This window comes from Myiozetetes cayanensis, unplaced genomic scaffold (genome assembly GCF_022539395.1).
Source record: "Myiozetetes cayanensis isolate MyiCay16 unplaced genomic scaffold, myiCay2020 scf10, whole genome shotgun sequence".
NCBI classification, from domain to species: Eukaryota; Metazoa; Chordata; class Aves; order Passeriformes; family Tyrannidae; genus Myiozetetes; species Myiozetetes cayanensis.
Window position 1 is genome coordinate 16,517,063 of NW_026086605.1, and position 19,848 is coordinate 16,536,910.

At 39.9% G+C, this 19,848-nt stretch overlaps 2 protein-coding genes across 3 annotated transcripts; one reads left to right on the forward strand and one right to left on the reverse strand.

Moving 5' to 3' along the window:
- The first annotated feature begins 7,010 nt into the window (after positions 1-7,010).
- On the forward strand, positions 7,011-12,305 carry FFAR4 (free fatty acid receptor 4). Of its 2 annotated transcripts, none has more exons than XM_050305515.1 (3): positions 7,011-7,562; positions 8,294-8,422; positions 11,359-12,305. In XM_050305515.1, the coding sequence occupies exons 1-3, from the start codon at positions 7,029-7,031 to the stop codon at positions 11,764-11,766; spliced, it is 1,071 nt and encodes a 356-aa protein (XP_050161472.1). In that variant the 5' UTR covers positions 7,011-7,028; the 3' UTR covers positions 11,767-12,305. The 2 variants fall into 2 exon arrangements, with proteins under 2 accessions (XP_050161472.1, XP_050161473.1); XM_050305516.1 differs by having other exon boundaries at positions 7,011-7,457.
- Positions 12,306-12,783: 478 nt separating this feature from the next.
- On the reverse strand, positions 12,784-19,787 carry RBP4 (retinol binding protein 4). Its single transcript, XM_050305518.1, has 6 exons — positions 19,647-19,787; positions 19,330-19,465; positions 18,541-18,677; positions 18,283-18,389; positions 16,717-16,929; positions 12,784-12,990 (listed from the first exon to the last, which is right to left on the reverse strand). Exons 2-6 carry the CDS (start codon positions 19,456-19,458, stop codon positions 12,977-12,979), a joined length of 600 nt encoding a protein of 199 aa, XP_050161475.1. The 5' UTR covers positions 19,459-19,465; positions 19,647-19,787; the 3' UTR covers positions 12,784-12,976.
- Between the last annotated feature and the right edge of the window lie 61 nt (positions 19,788-19,848).

Genomic DNA, 19,848 nt, shown 5'->3' on the forward strand with positions numbered 1-19,848 from the left:
ACTTACATGTAATTAAAACCAACTATAAAACTTGCATTCTGTAAAGTATGCAGCTCATATCACTGCTTTTTTTCCATTCTTCAGAAGCTAAGGCCCTGAAAACAGAAAATTATTTTATTTAGTCTTAAAGTATACAAAGAAGAAAAAAGGTTGCTGCTCCTCTCTCTAGTTATATGTAGGAAAGAAGCCTGTGCCTAATGAGCTCATCTTAGTGGTGAAGCTGTAAATTTAGTTCTTTGTAAGGCGGGAAGCAATAGCAATGTTTCAACTATTTCAAGCACTTCAGGTTTACAATTTCAGTAGCCTTTTTTCTGTGTTATGCACATTTCAAGGAATAGAATTTTAACCTAGTAGAAAGCTGATGGTCTAGGGAAGCTTGGGGGTTAATACAAAGATTTACCAACACTAACATATTTATAAATCCTGGCTTTCACACAGTGTTCTTTGTAAACAACAAATTAATTAAGTGGTTTTGATGCAGTATGGTGTGGCTGGAAAGACAGCTTACCTCCAGATAACTTTTTTTTACACAAGAAGTGCTGCTTGTGAAATCAAAACTAAAAGATGGTTCTGTTATTTTTCATATGTCAAATGTATCGGCTTCTAACAATATACCTGCTTGTGCAGCTTTCTCTCTTGCTCTTGGTTTTGATAGCCATCTTTCATATGGTTATGTTGATTTGAGTACTGTAGTTAAGAACAATTTAGACTAATGTGAATGTAGTAGAAGTCTTTCAGATTTCTGATGAAATTCATGAAAGAATCAGGCTTATCCAGTCTAGAAAAGACCATGAAGAAAAATTACAATATTTTATACAGAGGAAAGAAAAAAAGCCTTCCTATGGTCAGTGAGAAGAGTAACATGATCAAAATTGCAACAGGAGAAAGTCTGACACAAGGAAAATCTTTCTGGTGGTTGGAGTAGACAAGCAGTGAAACACATCACTTAAGGAGGCTGTGAAATCTCCACACTGGAGATTTACAGGGACAGTTATGTAACTATCTAAACCATCCCTGACACGTGAGTCTGCCTTGGGTCAGGGACATCAGCCACTGATTTCTCACGATGCCCTGAAGTGCTACTTTAAATTACACACAAAGACCTGCAAACAGCACACAATAAAATTTAAACAAACCAAAACCACAATGGTTGTTCTGCACTGATCCTCTGTGTTGTTTCACTCCATGCAAAATTAGTAGCTACTACACCAGAAGTCACAAAACCAGTTTAATCTCATGTTTCTCAGCTGGAAAATTACTGGTGTTCCTATGTCTGTATAAACTTCTACTTTGAACAGACAAAGCCATTTTATTGCACTCAGCCATCTCAACCCCACTGGAAAACAAGATAAATAACACAAACACAATTTGATGTCACTTAATTACCTCGTATTGGGTAGTGCCTCATCCCCACATTGTTTTAATGATCGGCACCATGGTGTCTGGTTTTATGGCATTTGGGGAGTTTGGAATGTTCTGGAGTAGTAACAGATGTAAATTCTCTTATGACATTGGCTGCCTATGTCAAATGAGTCTCTTGCAAAAAAAAGCAGACTTCAAACAGTATATGTATCCATGAAGTGAGACGTCCCCTCACACCCAGTCCCCCTTCAGACTTGGAACAGAGCTTCACACCAGTAATCAGGGACATAAACTCATTCTGCTGTCTCTCTCTGACCAACTAGACTTTAAGTATTTAATACTCAATTAATAGTTTCAAAAAGATAGAGCAAGATAGGATGCCTCAGAATATCCTGTAAGAATGAAGGCCTGGTACCTTATCATAGTGATATCCAACTGGCTTCTTGACAGTGCCACCAGGTTTAATTTCCCTCATCAACTCAAAACTGGTGAATGGGCACACTGCATCAGTGAAAGTGCTAGTTTTATCCAGGTAACAATTGTGATGTGGCCAATATTATTTCATTCAATTAGACAACCTAATTAAGGCATCCATGCTTTCAAGCCTCGGTTTATAAGAAGCTCTAAGTCATCTCTTATCAGTCATCTGAAATGGCCATTGATAAAGTTTAACATGAACAGAGTGGAAAATAACCTGATTAGCATTACATTTGAGAAATCAGAAGGGTTTACAGCAGAATTTAAAGTATTATTTGAACTTTCTCCCATTACTGTTGCATGAGTGATTTTTCTATTTCTCCAGCCCTAGGTTAATGCTAGTTAAGCACGTGCCTTGCCTTCCAATATGGACAGATTTTCTTTGCAGCAGACAGGCACTCTGTAGACCTTATTTCAGAAATATGTGGCTTTTAAAAGTAAAGTTTCTATCCCAGTTCTGACCTGAAGAACCCCTGTTGCTCCAAACAAGTTAGTCTTTAAGATGAGACACAAGGGAAAAAAAAGCAAACCAATTCTCCGTCAATCTCACAAATAAGAGCATTCTCTAATCACTGGGTTCTTGAATATGAGGGAAAACAAGGATATCTGTGATCTCTGCACAGTGTACAACCCAGCAGACCAATGTGTTCAGGGAACGTCTGAGTACATCTCATGAGCAAGAGAGGCTGGTGACAAGTTTAGTTTGTAAATCCTTCAGATGTACACGACAATATTTGCTTTGATGTCTCTGCATCAAAGCTCATTAGCAAGAATGTAAGTAACTTTATTCACATCTGAAAGTTAAGCAAAGGTTCAGTGGCCCTTAAGCATCAGACTATAATTCTCCACATAAATCTTACTCAGGATCTCAGTTTCTGGTGAGAACATTCTACCAGATCCTGCAATGTCCAAATAAATCATTCTGATATTCTGTATTTACTGATAAACTCCCTAAATCCATGGGCTAGCTATGTGAGTGTAATAAAGTTTCTAAAACTGTTAAGAAACAACCTGATTTAGTTAGAACAGTTTAGCTGGAGCTGAATCATCCTGCTGAAGCTTGGTTAGCATGCAGCAAAACAGATAACATGACCTTCCTGGGGAGTTCTCTGTTAAATGGATTATGTTCTTACATTTGCACTTGGTTCAGAGAGAAATCCCTTCATTACTGCAAGCCACAAGGAAATTGTTCAATATTGATGTTGGCAAAACTTCTGGTGATCTTGACAACAAAAAGCTGACACAGCTTTTATTAGAAAGCTCATCTACTGAGAGTAATATCAGCAGCTCTGCATTTGGCTGAGGCATTGGTCAGTAATGCTGTTGCTACAGCTTGAAACTACAGCCCCGCTGGCACATATCCCAGGAAGCATGCCAGCTTCTGATGGATACTGACCACAGCAAAATGGGACTTCTCAGAAGAAATAGTGACTTGCTCATGCCCCAGAAGAAATAGAGATTAGTTTTTGACATGATGACACATATGAAGCATCTAGCTTTTTCAGTGGACACTGGAGTGTGAGAGCTTGCTACTATATGAACAGATGCATTTATATTTGCACTCCAAATTTAAAATCGTCCCTTGCATATTTGTGTTAATGTTTCAGCTCACTGATATGAAAGCATACAGTGGGTGAGTAGTTAGAAAACTTCCTAAAAAGGAAAATAAATTAAAATAGACTTGTATTTGGAACATAGTATGACAGTTGCATGACTTCTTATAAGCACAGAATTTGTAGTGTCTAGAAGCAGAACAGCTGCAGTATGGTACGCTAACCTTGGATGGAACTTATGCTAAAACCCTTATTGTACAGACACAGTTTGAGTCATCTACAAGCTTGGAACCTCTCAAGTCAACATTTCTAGTGTAATGAATTTAAATCACTTAGCAAATATTAAATGTGTGATACATCTGTTACAGAGGTCAGTGATATTTACTCATTGTGAAAGAGGTGCACGACAATAGGCCAAAAGACTTAAACACTACTCTACGTGCAAGAGGATGCAAAAATAAGGCAATACCCTTTACTAGATCATGTCCAAGTGGAACAAGAATTCCCATCTCCCAGAATCACCTAGCCCAAGTGGTCCCTCTCTCTGGGAATATGTCTTATGCTCAAGAAATAAGCTGAATTATCCCCATCTGTCGTGATAGCTCATGGTTGTCAGGGGAACAATCTGAAAAGCAGAGCTTGACTTATGGTATCAGGTAGCACAGCCCTTATCTGCCAGAGGAGGCCATGGCTTGGGCTTTCATTAAGGATGAAATAAAATAACCACAAGAAAGAAGACAAGATTTTTCCCCACTAGGAAAACCAGCTCCAGAGAGTTCCCCACAACTTTCCTTTAACCTAGAACAATGATATCTGAGTTGACTCCATATTTTCACCACTTCTGAGCTTAAAAGAGCACATAGGTTGAAAAAGTTATATACGTTAAGCAATCATAACAGGTTTCCAAGCATTCTGTTAATCACTTCCTTGTCATAAGCAGCTGTGGTGCAAGTACCGCACACAGTACCCACCTATTACAGTAATGCCAGAGTAGCTCTATCAAGGTTATGATTCCTCCCTTCCTCGGATTTCACATTGTGGTGGTTGCTATGACTGTACCTACCCAACAGCAAATACAGCTTTTGTACTTCATGGAAGGGAAAAGAAAACTACTTTTTAAGATAATGGATATATAAAACCCATGAGTAATCAGATTATTTTTGTTCCTGCACTGAGCTCTCATTCATTTGATTGAACTCCATGGAAACGTGCATGTTTCTTCACACCTCTGCAGTCCCCAGGCACAGTATTTTGTACACAAGCCAGTGTGAAGCTCACTCACTAACAGCATACTAAAAGCAGCATTTTGCTTTGGTTCCCCTGAGCAAACAACAGGCTTATGTGAAGTAAGTAAGGTTCTCCCTCACACCTAAGGACTAAAGCTAAAGGTGATCCTTTCTAAAGAAGATCAAGGGTCTATCTAGATACTTTCACACATCATCTCATTTTCAAACCTTCTGCTCCTCTATGGCATTCCTTTTCTCCCTGGCTGAAAGTATCTTAATTTATTCAATAATGCTGCTTTGGATGTTTCACTTCATATTTTCCTTCCCCTATTCTGTTTCAAATGTGTTTGCTTTTACCCTGAATTGACAGGCCCAGTTTCTAATTTCATTTTCCACTAATGCCGAACAGACTAAAGATTTTATTCATAACACAATTTGTATTTATCTGTGATACCATTTCCAACTGTCCCCCACCTGCCCTGTTAATGCTTTCCAAGTTTGCACACAGTTACAATCAGACTTTTAACAATAGCTGTTTCGCCAATCCCCACCTCTATTCAGAACTGACCACACCACCCCTATTGCCAGCTGTCCAGAGCTTTGGGATAAATTTGTCAGATTGTAAAAAGTCCCAAAATCAGTGAAGTTGTTGGCAATTGGAAGGTATTTGCTGTATTTCAAGATTCACTAACCATTTTAAAGAATCAGTCCATAGCAGAGCCAGCATAAATTGTGGCTAGATATTGCAAGCATTGATCATAAATACAAATTATCTGTAAGACTATTAAATTTGCTGAAACTTTTGCAGTGTAGGTGCAGATTTTTTTCTCCCATCAAGTGATGTAGAATAAAGTACGTGTATCAAGAAACTTGCCAGTTGCTTGTGTTGCTGGCTGAAAAAAACAACAAGTTTTTTGTAACGTTTTATATTGTCTTCACTTGAGTTCATAGTCCATCCCACTTAACAGCAACTGTGCCCACATTTCATATGGTCATCGATCAGCAGGAGTTAGTAGGAGCACTTCATCCACCTGTTTAGGCTGCCCTGCAAACTCTCTGTTTGATGAGACAGCATAGATAGCTCAAGAGAAAACATGGTAATTAAAAGCAATGTAAATTCTGCACTGGCAAAGATGTGGGAAGTGATCCAGGAAAGATGTCACTCTTGTCATCCCTCATTAGGAGATCGTCCCTTAGAAGGACTGAGTTTCTGGAATCCCCACTAATCTGGAATCCCCACTAATGCTGTTGCATAAGTGGTTGATGGCAGGGTCACACCCAGGGTCCTGCAGAAGCACCACCCGGTCACCAGGTCCCATCTGCACATTGCTTTGGAATAACTCTCACCTAATCAAAAGGTGCAGGTCCACACACCCAGCCTGTAACTGCACCCCTGAGCACCTACACTGGCACTGAGCCAAACGAATGCATCCAGAGCTGTCTGAAGTTATACAACTGTTTACATACTTTATGAAAACCTTTTATCTTCTTTTATGAGACCTTATCTGCTTGTCTGTGACAATTTATGCGCTTCACTCCCAGTCTATTTCCAAATCATCTGGAAGGAAGAGCGTAAGTGGAAAGGCCTATCTTCATTTACAGTCTGAGTAACTGCTTCCAGGAATTGAAGTGCAGAGAAAATACGATATTTTCTAGGTTTATCTTATTTTAACAGCCTTCTCCAGCAAGAACTCATGACACAGATGGGTAAGATTCTGGATCAACTTTGTAAACAGATCCCCCAAAACACAGCAGTGACACTTCTCCATAGTTAGCACAAGCAATGTACAGGTCTGCTGTTTCCAAATGCCACTGTCAAGACAGAAGGCAATGGATAAATTCTTTTCTTTTTTTACACTAGACTAGTGCTGGTTATTCCAGGCTCCTGAGGAGAGCTCTTGGAGTGGTATGGCAGCCATCCCTGTTTTAAGCCACGCACATCCACAATGGATGGGAGCTGACTGGGTGACCTCCCCAGGTCACTGGCACCCCAGGGGCCCCTTCTGGAAAGCTGAGCAGATCAGGGCTGGCTCTAGAGGAGGTGGCTGGGTCTGTGCCCCTTGGCATGGAGGTGCCAACATGCTGACCCACACCCTCCCCAGGGAGGTGTCAGGCATCCCCTCACTACTGCCTCATGCACAGCAGCCTCGCCTTTGTGTGAGCTCCACCGTGTTTACTCTCCCACTTCCTTGTTCCACTCCAGCGCGAGGGCCATAAACCACCCGGCTGGCACAGGAGAGCCCTCGGTGGCAGGGGTAGGAGGAAGAGGAGGGAGGGGGATGGCAGTCAGACCCTTGCTCTGTGCTGGAAGGGCACCCCAGGTGCCACCGTGGTGGTTGGGAGCACAGCCCTTCCCCTAGGGCTAGTGCTACTGTCCATGGTGGGACTCTCATGCCCGCTGGCCTCCCTCATGCTGGGGTACAGGGGGGCACCCGGAGGGAACAGGACCTTTTTCCCCTTCTTCTCGGACTTCAGGGGCCGCAACGTGACGGCCCTGCGCGTCGGAGAAACATCTGCCCTGGCCTCCGTCTTCCTGCTGTCCTTGGCGGGCAACATCTGGGGCATCTGTCTGCTGGTGCGGCGGCATCGCAGGCTGTGCGCCGCCAACTGCTTTGTCCTCAACCTCTTCTGCGCCGACCTGCTCTTCATCACCGCCATACCCTTCATCGGCATCGTGCGCTGGACCGAGTCCTGGGTGCTGGGCGACGCGGTCTGCCACATGCTCTTCTATGTGGTGAGCCTGAGCGGCGCAGTCATCATCCTCTCCCTCTCGGCCGTCAGCCTGGAGCGCGTCGTCAGCATCGCCCGGCTGCGCCACGCCGCGTTCCGCCGCCGCAAGGTGCTGGTGGCCGCCTTGCTCCTCATCTGGGGCTTCGCCGCCCTCGCCACCCTCCCGCTGTGCTGCTTCTTCACCGTGGTGCAGCTGCCCTCCCCCCCGGGCCAGGTGAGGGCGAGCGCCGGGCGGGCCCGCGGGAGCCGCGCCGGGGCCGGAGCGGGGAGGGGGCGCGGGGCCAGACGGCGGGGAAGGCTCGTCCGCCTCTGCCACAGAGGGGGAGAGGTCGCCGAGAGAGATCGCACCGAGGGACGTCGCTCCTGGGGCGGGCAGCGGCTGTGCCCGGAGGAGCGCCCAGAGCTCCCCTCGGCCGCCACTCCGCCCCGCTCTCCCGGCGGACCGTCCCGTTAGATGGGGAACGCTCAGCGGCTGCAATTCTTTTTGCGTTCCCCAGTGCGGCTCAGAGATCCCCTTTCCAGCACGCTTCCCCTTATGGAGGGATCAGCATCCTGGGAGAGCTGCACAGCACCCGTGGCCTCCTCTGTACCAAATGGCCATGCACAGATTTTTCTGCCTAGTATTTTGAAACGTATACAAAAGTACACTCGACTTGACACTTAAGTACATTATTAAGTTTAAGGTCTGTAAGATTCAATTTTAAGTTGCTATTAGCATTTGATATGAAATTTATGCCAGTATTCCAGTTGCAGACACATCTGTTTGTATGGGCTTTTAAAACGATGAAGTAATACATTAGTTCATGACTTGTCTAAGTAGAAAGTTTTCCCATATTCAGTTTTGTCTGCAGTCGTTTTTTCCATAGGCATAGAGGGAGAAAAGGACAATGCTGTAGTAAAAATGATGGTACAATGTTGCTTTACTTCTTCATTCTTTGTAAATAGGACATTCAGATTTGCACCCTGGATTGGCCCAGCATTGCAGGAGAAATAGTCTGGGATATGACCTTTGCTATTGTTTTCTTTCTAATACAAGGATTAGTCATTGTCATCAGTTACTCCAAAATCTTACAGGTATGTTTTTCCTTTACATTTTGTTGTAGAACCAAGAGAAGTAAACAATAACACTAGGCGTCGACATATTGTCACTGAATACAAATACACCTAAAGGGAACAGATGTAGTTTGATCAATAAATTATAAGTTTGTATAAAATGAAGCACTTCAACCTGTACATATCAGCCTACACATTTCAACTAAGAACATGCTTAAATAGCACATTACCTGAGACTCAACACAAAGTTTGTCTTCATACATATTAAATACACTTCTCCACTTATATGTTGTTCAAGTTAAAACCCGTCATTGTCCTAAATGCTGAAAGGGTCAAGCATTTGAAATAACTAAAAACTAGATTTTGCTTTCCTTGACCCTAAACTCCAGTCATAGGAGATTTGTAGGAAAGCAGAGAGAGCCAGTACTGGAAACAAATCCATCCAGTTTTTGGATTCGCTGGCTTTCTGCAGATGTTTCTAGCACACAGATCTCATTAGATTATACTTAGTCCTCCACAGTTTCAAACGCTGCAAACACCTTGTAAATTAACCTCTCTGCTTCCATTTTCTTTCTAAGTGGATGTTGTTTAACTGTTGAAACACAGGCCAAAACATGCAACACCACAGAGTTTTAATCTATATTCTAGCAAGCATAATATTAGTAACTAAATTCCTGTTAAGCTACCTGATTTTGTATACCCTTCTCTTCCAAAAACAGAGTGAGAAAGATCTAGAAATCTTCAAACTAGGCACTGCAATGCCTAGGTTTTAGCAATTGCCCCCAAAAGATTCTTGATTTCTTTATTGGATAATTAAGCTTCTCATACTATGTATAAGAAAAATTGTGGGTTTTGGAGAGGAACCTCAAAATACACAGTTAATTCAGCAAGTAATTAACTGATGAAATGCTGAGCACCAAGGGACTGCAGAAACATGCACAAGAGCTGCCAATATTTCAGTGAACCTAGGACCTAGAATCTGGTCCCTACATGTTTTTGCCTACTGATTGGGCTTAAACTTGTAGTAAAAATCACCAGCTTGTAGTTTCTGTACCCTATATAAGCTTACTACAACCTTGAGGAAAATGCATTAGGTAAACCTCTTCTAGTGTAGTAAAGCACCTGCTTTTTGAACCCCGTATTTGCTGTAGGCAGAGATCATACAGCAAGTCAGTGGGGAGTGTGAGCCCTTTGAAAGAACTGCAAACTGCCAGCCAAGGGCTGACACAGTTCTTGGTCAGAGACTAGGACAGGAATGGATTTTGTCTTGTCCTTGCAGACACCAGATTACAAGTAAACGTAGAAAACAAAATGGTACAAAAGGAGCTAGAAGCCAAAAAAAGTGTTTGTAATACTGGATTACAAGACAGACACGCTGCCAAGCTCCTATTTCTTTTCCAGCTTGGTAACAGAGACACTAAAATGCATTCCATTTCTCTTGAACTGAAAAAGGCTCAAGGCCCATAGCAGGATATAATTGACTCTTCGCTCTCACACAGATCTGACTTCTAATTTCCTGTTTGTCCAAGTGTGGTCCAGATGTCCAGTGATAGGTATTTCGATTCAAGATACTGGACAAATTAAAAAGAGATCCACAACATATCAATGACACCCATTTCCACTGAGCACTTCCTTAAGATGAGATAGCATCTTATTAACCACAATCCTGTTCCATTCTCAGGCTTGGCACCTTCTGAGAAGCCCGTTTTTGGATCACAGGTTTTGATTTACATCCCTACATTCTGTTGAAATCTTTGGAAGATATCTAGGTTCTTAATGAGAATTTATTCTGGGCCATCTGTGTCTGTCACAAATTCAGAAAACTGCAGAAAAAATGACAAATTCTCTCTCTAAACATTTTCATCTCTACCTGAAGCAGTAAGCTACTAAGTATTGCTAGTATTAGTGTTATCCTTCCTGCAGTTTCTGCTAAAGGGAAATGTCTCACATAAAAGTGGCAGGAAGAGTCTTACACCTTCTGCTTTCCTTCTCAGACAGAAAACTGATCAAGGTTTTTGAAAATATCCCTTCTTTATGCATGCAGGGTATAAAGTGGCATCTTAGTTATTTACATAAATGTTTGTTTGCTAAAGATTTCAGTTTTATTTTATTTGCATTAGATATGTGAACGTAATAGACTTAATTATGCCATGCCAATTTCAGTGAAGGCAGGGATGTAGAGCATAAGATTCAGAGTTTTCTGCAAGTTACTGAGATTCAGTATTCTACCTAATGACAGATGATTCACACCCATCAATACCAGATCCCAAACTACCCATAATCTGGTTTATTATATCAGAAAATACTTTTACACAACACAGATATTCATAGTGACGAAAGGATCTGTAAGATTTCACATTAGTTCATTGAAAACAATTCTGATTACTAACCGAGAAGCTAAAAGTTGACACAAAGCAACATATAATCTCACTCACATTCAAAATTAGTTACCATAATAAACTAATGCTTCTTCTAATACCTACCTTATAATATAAGCGTGGTCATAAGAGAATTGGATTGGGTTCCTTCTTGCGCATCAACAAGGATTGTTAACTATGTTCCAGTTTGCATTTGTGAAAGAAATCAATGGGTTTCTTTAGATAGAACTAATGAGGTAATAATTTGAATTTAATGGGATTTCATGAGTAATTAAGGCTCTATTTTATGTTGAAAAGTATTTTTGACTGGTAGAGAGCCATGACAAGAACAACCACCTTGACTAATATTGAGGTGAGTTCACAGCTGAGAGGAAAAAAAAATTGCTAGTGAAGTGAGAATGTTTGAAATTGAACCATTGACAAAAAGTACAAACAGACTTCTGCAATGCCTTTTTTTGCAGTCACTTTTCAAAAGAAAATAGAAAGATCATGTGCCAAGATCATCTTTTTCACTTGTAAAAATATGTTAATAACTATTCTATGTTTCAGTGAAAGTTACTTTCTTCTCTTTTGCTGCAGATTACAAAAGCATCAAGAAGAAGTTTAAATGCTGGTTTAGCCTACTCAGAAAATCATCAGATCCGTGTTTCCCAGCAAGACTACAAACTATTCCGATCCCTCTTTCTGTTGATGATCTCCTTCTTCATTATGTGGAGCCCAATAGTAGTAATTATTTTTTTAATTTTAGTTCAGAACTTCGAGAAAGATTTAAATATTTTGCCATCAGTTTTCTTCTGGATAGTGTTATTTACTTTTGCCAACTCTGCTGTCAATCCAATTTTGTATAATGTTGCCCATTTCAGACGTAAATGTCAGGAAATTCTTCTCTGTTGTACAGGGAACCCTGAAAGGCATAGGGCAGGTACAGAAACCACTGCAAGAAGAAGTAACCAAGAACAGCCACACTTGTCTTTCATCACCAGATAATTATTTAAAGTCTGAGTTGTGCCACACTTTGGATGCTGTCTACACTACTGAAGGTCGAATAGGTCACTCTGATATAGTATTATATGCCAGAGAAGGAGGGACAAAAAGCTAAATCTGTATTTTTGTTTCCTGCAAGTAAAATTCTCTTGACTTCACTGCTTTGCCTCAGTAAGATTTGTGCAATCTAATCCAATGGATTGAATTCTCCTCTTATACTGAAATAAATAGGAATATGGCAGTGAACTTGCTGAATGTAAAACAGCTGAAATAAGTACTTGCCAGATGAATTAATTTCTATGAGGGTACATTTTCAGATGGCATAAATCTCATTAACTTTAATGAAGTATAATGAATCTATATCAAGAGGGCACCTGATCCATTTTTACTTGTTATTTTCTACTGAGTAAAAGACATAAACTCTCTACTGAAAATGTTCATCCTCAGAAAGTGTCTGCTTTTTTCAATCCCATTGTAAAAGAGAATTTGATTATGCTTCGATGACTGACTGCCTGAGCCTAGGTTTGAGCCAACTAAACAATTTCATGTAGGAAACAAGGTGATAAACATGTATTATCACCAACTGACTGATCAGTTTGGTTACATCTCAAATTAAAAATATGGACATAATGCACATTAATTTATAAATAAAGAATAAATAAAAAATTGGTTAATTGTAATGTGTAAAATAGTTCTTTTTAAAAGTTGCATATTTTTAATGTCTCCAGGAGTCATATAATAAAGGTAATCAGTGAAATTCCTTTCTCTGTTCTAAAAGTTTATTGGGAATGATTTTAAGTATTTTCTAGAAAAAATATGACATTGTATTTGAAAAGAAATTAAAATACATGTATTTTGGGTTTTATGATCAGTACTCTTTCAGTTAGAAATTGAAACCACTAAAAAAAGCTAGATTAAATTCTTAATGCCATCTGAGACCAATTAAAAACAGTGCACTAAAATAACATTATACTAAGAAAACCAATGTCTACATATATACAGATTTGCATACAAACAATATTCATTCCCTGTAATCCAAATTTATTAAAATGTTTCATTGGTTTGTTAACAAGGTGAGCTACACAGCTCAGATAAATATATTCAAAATCTAAACAAAGCCATTTGAAACATTTTCCAGAGAACACCGGATCAATGTATTAACTTTACATCCGTGGTGCTGTTACATGGTTTCTTTCCATAGTTTTGGATCTCCTTAAGAGCAAAATCCTGAAACACACAAAACCAAAAATTTTGTTTTTCAACCACCCAAGACAAAATTACAATACACAAACGTTCACTGAACTTAAAATGCATCCATGTCTAATTTCTTTAAAATGCTCTTGAGTCCAGCAGTCTGTTACCTGTAGTAATAATAATGCCATTACCTTGTTCTGCAGTTTATAATTCCAAAGAATTTTCAACTCAGAACAAAACAGGAATTCATCCAACCTGTTACACCTGTCCTGAGCATTTTAATACTTTGGCAAATAAGGTACTGGACAGATCAGTGATAAAAGAGTTATTTAGTTACTTTATCAAGCTTCAAATTAGTTGCCTTTTAAAAACTATTAATTTAAGAATGTCTTTCATCAAAATAAGAATCTCCTGACCTCCAAAACTTCTAATGGCAATAGTAAATTAGCTGAGGGAATATACCACCCTTTAATTCACAATTTTTGCTTCTAGCAAATGCTACCAGCAAATTCAGCTTTCACTTCTGCTGACATGACACTGTATTATATTTACCAGTATTCTCACTTAATATCCACACTCACAATGCATAACTTAAAATAACAAGCTATTACTCTAAGAGACTCAGTGTATCATTACTTGATCTGTATTTGAAAAAGAGCTACCATCAGAAATGCAATGTAAGTTAGAACAAAAATCTTGTCATTTCCTAGGCTTCTCTTTTTGCCTTGAAGACCCAGTATACGAAGAACACATATTTTATTTTGGGGGGATTTTTAATCAAGGTAAGTTTTGTACATCTATTGGTTTGGCACACACACACACGCACTTAGTTTGAGTACAGTATTATTTTAAAAAGCTAATGAAAAATCATTGGGAAAAAAATTAGCTTTAAGACATAGCAGAGTATGCACAATTAGAAACAGACACAAGCTGTTATTGCAGCATCTATTAACGTCAGTCAGAATTTTACCCCAGTAACAATGGGATGCAGGTCAACACAGACAATTGAAGTTGGTTTGTTTTGTTAGTAAATCTGTATCTCTTAATGGCAGACTTAAAACTAAAGCAGCAAGGCTTGCAATCCACACATAAGGAATTAAGTGAATTGTGTAAGAATTTCTGATATAAAGCTTTCAATAAATGATTTTTTTCAGTTTAGCTCACAATCATTCTTTCACTCCCAAATGTACTTGCCTTGCAGGAACTTCGGTTAATGATACTGGAGAATTCAGAATCAACTAATAATGTAGTAACTACAGGTCCTGATTACATAAAGGGTAAAATGCAAGTTGTTGGCTTTAAATTTATACTTTGGTGCTGGGCTCATAAAGATAAATGCTGGCATAATCCTCAACAAAAAAGGACCGGGGCTACTATTTTCTCTTTACAAACAGTATGGAACTCAGTGTTTATATCTGATATATCAAACACAGCCCTCAACACCTAAGATTTGAGTATAAATTAGGATGGCAGACAAAGAACAGTGCAACTTGGTAGATTTCATATTTCTATAACAAACTAGAGGAAGCATGATCAACTTTTTACTTAAGGTTAGTAAAAAAGAATATTTAAAGCTGAACTTTCAAAAGGTATTCTGAGGTTTTATGTTTAAATTACAGTATTGGTTCTCTACTCTGTGAAAAACCACAAACATATTATATAGAAGCTCTGAAATATTTGAAAAAATTATATCACAAATTATGGATAAATTAATATATTCCCTTTTTCTTTTTTGTTTATACTTTCTTGCAGAGATTGACAATACATTTATTGCCTTGCAAGCCTCATATGGAGTAGAAATAATAGAAATACAGATTCCACCATGGTGAATTGGACCATGGCTTGAACTAGCCCAATATCCTTATTTTACAGTAGGATAGTACTTCCTCTTGAGCTTGACAAAAATACAAGAAACCACGATAACACACAGCTCTCAGAATCACAGCTGTATATCTACATTTTATCTTAGATTTAATATATCCCTAATCATCTCATAATTTGATTTTTCGTCTTCAGAAATTTTCATTCTTGCTCTACCTCATTTGAAAAACAGTGAATGCAGGATACAAAACAGAAAAATATTGTCCATTTGTATAATGGCATTGTTTCTTTTCTATCCTACCCTTATGCAATCATACAACTCATTCACAAAAGTCAGTTTCATTTGCATTTATGGTGTCTCTTATTCTTGACTGCCATAAGTCTGAACTGTCTTATGTTGTCCCCAAATTCTCATTCAGGACAAAATTTTTGTTTCCATTGTTATCAGGTATTTTTTGCAGGTTACTGATCACCGTCTACCTTAGCAGATCTTTCAGGCACCCTGTTATCAGCATACCCACTTTACAACATGGCAATATCTTCCTCCCTGTTTATAGAGCAGATGAACAGCCACAAGAGCTGACTGTGCTCATCTGTTCTGACTTTCTTTACGAGACACAGAAGTTTCTTCAGTCAATCCCTGTTTGTTCTAACATGTCATTGAGAAAAGCTTTTAATCTTGATTTACAGATTTCAGTGATGAACATATATCAGCTCTTGGTAAACTGTTCCAAAGGTTAATGACCTTTGGAGTTAAACAAATGGCTATTTATTTCTGCTCTAAATGTCCAGTTTAAAGTTCCATCCATTTAAATTTATTATTTCTATGTTTGCAAGTCCTTTATTATCCAAGCACAGACTTTGCTCAGGTCAGCCTTTAATCTCTTTCTAACAAGAAATATCGAGGTCTTTGAAGCACTCACTAGAGGACACATTTTACAGACTTCTTTCAATCATTTTCTCTGCTCTTCTTTGAAACTTCTAGTTCATCCTCAGTACTCTTCCAGTTATGATTATCATCAAATGTGACATAGCAAGCAGACCTATGCCAAGCACAACAGTCTTATGTGAGTCTTGGTTTATGCATCCAAGCATCACATTAACTCTTTTGCCACATTGTTACATTGGGAGTTCACTGATTCATTGGTCAAGTCTTCTGCAGATGTCATGTCTTCCAGAATGGGAGGGGAATGTAGGTACAGGAACACTACTATTTTATTTGTTCTAAATATTCTGATTTTTCTTCTTCATTCTTTACTATCCCCAGTCTAGGTGTAATTTTTATCAGAAAGTACATTATGTTTTGTTCTAGATGATTATTATTTTGCCTTGTCTAATGTACTTGAGCTGAAGTGAACTAATCTGTATCCTTCCCTGTGCTGCAAGCTCAGCCTGACTGTGTGACTCAAGATAGGATCATGCTTCCAGTATGAGGGATATGTCCCTCTTCCACTACCCCACCCTCTTCCACTACCTTTTGTTGGCCATGAGGACCTGTGAGAAAGGGTCTGCTATAAGGATCCCTTCCAAGGCTTCTGATTTTCCCTAACAGACTTTTAAAAGAATTTTTCAAATAGATTTTTGAAAAAAGGCAAAGAGTTCTGATTAAAGAGACACAATTACTTTTTATCACAACTGTAAAGTCTATCCTTACTATGTTTACTCACAGTACATTGATTTAATTTTTTTACAACTTCCTCTAATTACTGTTTCAGATGATCTGATATGCTACATAAAAAGCCATACACCTTAGCTCTCCTTCAGATAAGGAAAGAAAAAGTTGGAAATAACTTACTGCAAGGTCCAGTTTTCAAAATACAATGTTACAGCCACTAAGTAAAAGACTTGATGCATTTGATATTTAATGAGCAGGAGAATCCCAGCCCTTTAGTTGTTAAACCCTGAAATAAAATTCTTCAGAAAAAAGAAGGTTCTTACCATTATGAACGATAACTCTGTATTTTCTGTCCAAACAGAGGTCTATCTGCCTTTGCCTGACAATTTTCTGTGCCTCTGGAGGCAATCCCTTGGGGTCCCGGGAGAACACAAAGGAATAGCTGTTAGCACAAGTGCCGTCTGCGTTCAGCTGCCGGCAGGAGTAGTGAAGAGCATATGTATCATAATCTGTGTCCACTATCCAGTGATCATCGTCTGGAAGAAATCACAGCAAAGAAGCAAAGGTGTTAGAGACACAAGTAAAACCTAGAAAATCAGAAGAGATTGCTGACATAATTGTAAAGAAAATACTAAGATGAAGATTGGTACTAATTATAATAGATTAGCTCGTAGTTTATTCCTGTGTCCAGTATTTCATTCCATGTTTCAGAAGAAGTTGTTTGTTTTATAGAGAAAATAAACATATTTAGCAAGGACATGCTAGTCCTGTTCCATATGACTCAAAACTCCATTCTCCTACCAGGGATATTACTTAGACTATATTTTTAGAGAAAAAAGATGGTCAAGCAACTCTGCATGTGTGTTAGAAGTGTATTTGCTACATTAAATCCTCTTCTTATAACAGTTTCCAAGAATTCTGAGCTATTTAGCTATGTCACCTAATAAACACCTGGTCACACAGACACCATGTGCTCACAGAAGTGAATCTAAGTGCTTGCAGTAAAGCATGTTAGATCTACACCTTCCTCTCCTGGAGCAAAAGATTCTCCCTTGCACTACCATCTGCACTTTGTTCTCTCCCCTTCTCTCCTGCAGGGGGACACCAGGCTTTTTAGGAAGGTAGAATCTGGCCTCAGCCAGCAATCTGAAGCATCCATGATTCAGCAGCATGTTGTGAGGAGACCTGGCAACAATTTAAAAGCCATTGGCATTCAAAACATTCTTTTAACCGTGTATTTGGACAGAGTGGAGCTCCTGTCACTTTCAAATTCCACCTGCTTCTCTTGGAAGCAATCCAAGGAAATGTCTTGAGCTACAAAGCATCTGAATCTCTACTTGGCTCAAGAAACTAGTTTTGCATAGAGTGTGACAAATTACCTAAAAATACTAATATATAGACACATTTAAAATATTTATAGGATAGTTTTTGTCTCATAAAACAGAGAAATCTCTACATTTTCAGACAGAAGACCAAACAAAATAACATTTGCTAAATCCTCTTCACTGCTTGGCTAGGTCTGACATTAGGCTTTTCAGAGAGAGCAGAAACATCCGGTAACTGAGTTCTGAACTAAACTGTCTCGAAATACTTCATCTGCCTTTCATTTCTTTCCAAACAGTGACCTTCGATTATATTGTTGGGTAACAAACAAAAGAAATGCAAAGGTATACAAAGGCCTGATCTTCACTTGTTTAAAGAAAGTCAGCCAGCTGTTCCATATAAAAAGTAGTGATTACCTTGTTCACATTAAGGTTTTGTGTATGAGGGTTATTACCTCTTTTAAATGTGCTTAAGAAATCCAACAGTACTTTTTCCTGCCCCAGCATGGACATGCAATATAACTAGGCTTCCAAGTAGTTCTGCATCTTCTGTAGTTAAGTACTCACTTCCTTTCTGCAGGAAAGAGGCGACACCCCAGTACTTCATCTTGAACTTGGCAGGATCCTCTGTGTCAGTGAAAGAGCCGATCATGTCAGCACAGACATCCCAGTTACTGCAGCCAGAGACAAAGAAAACGTCACAGTCAAACCTAACAGCACAGATTCAGTGTGACTGGCACAGGGATAGCAGGCAGGATCAGAGCACCAGTAAGTGCAGCAGAAGATTAGTGAAATGGAACAAGAGGAAAACTGCAAACAGCTTACTTGAAGAGTCTGACTCTGCCCTTTGCAGTAGCACTCATTTGTCCGTTCTCATCTACGGTGAACTGGGCTACCACATTGTCCCGCAGAAATAGGCCCTCAGGATCTTTTTTTGCCATACCATACCAGGTGCCACTGTACTGGAAGGAAATAAAAAAGGCTTCAGTCAGACCTAGAAGAATGGAAACATCACAGACACTACAGACTATGGGAGGTGACAGAGGGAATGGCATACAGATCTTTGACACCATGGCTCCAAATTGTGTCTAAGAAACAAATCTAGCTGTTTCAACAGCATAAATCTACCAATACATCCTACTGCAGTCAGGGTTTGTGGAAATATTGACATTTTTTCAGTTATCTTATTTGTATCTGCAGTTCTCCAGTATTAGAAATACAAAATTTGGTGGAAAGAAATTAACAACTGGCAGATCTTGACAGACCTAAATATGATTTTTTTTTTTCTTGCAGTGATATCTGAAAACACCAGAGTGTTGATTTTTCATAGAAACAACAAAGTCATCACACTTCTTTTGCGTAGACAGTTTACTTATACAGTTTGAGACTATTCTTTAAACCTCAGTTTCTGCAGTATTCCTTTATCAGATGCATCAGGATCCAGCATCTGTGGAGGTGTGGGCAACATCACACACTTCTGCTCTTTCTCAGTATTGCAGTCTGTGACTCCAAGTGAAAATGTGAACACACTGGTGCTACTGAATACCAAATTCTGTAGCTTGGGAAGAAGAGCTAGGCAAGACATCACAGATCCAGGAGAGAAAGGAGATTTACCCTGGTCTTGTCGAAGTTCTCCTTGACTTTGAAGCTGCTTACTCGGCAGTCCCGCTCCGCAGTGCTGCTGCCCAGCAAGGCCAGCGCCAGCAGCAGCAGCCAGGGCAGAGCTCTCTCCGTGTGGGCCATCCTGTACCTGCAGCAGACAGACAGAGAATAGCACCAGAAACAGGCTCTGTCACACAAGCGAGGAAGGGAGGGAGGCTGCCCTGCCAGGTCCCCAGGGCATCATGCAGCTTTCCCTGATGCATGTGCAGGCAAGGCACCTGGGTGTCCCCAGCCCACAGCAGAAGGTCCCTTACAGACAGTGCCTGTACCTGTAGCCTCTGGAGAGCCCAAGTGTTGACGGTGGTGGCAGTGCCCAGGCAGGGAATGCTTTATGTAGTCCTGGGGCTTTCGCAACCCCCTGCGCTACAAAGCCAGAGTTGGAGGGGGAGTAGGTACGTGGGTTAGTGCCTGCTGCAGGCTGGGCCCCTTCATAACAGCCTCTTGCGTAACACCCATGGGCTCAGGTGGTCT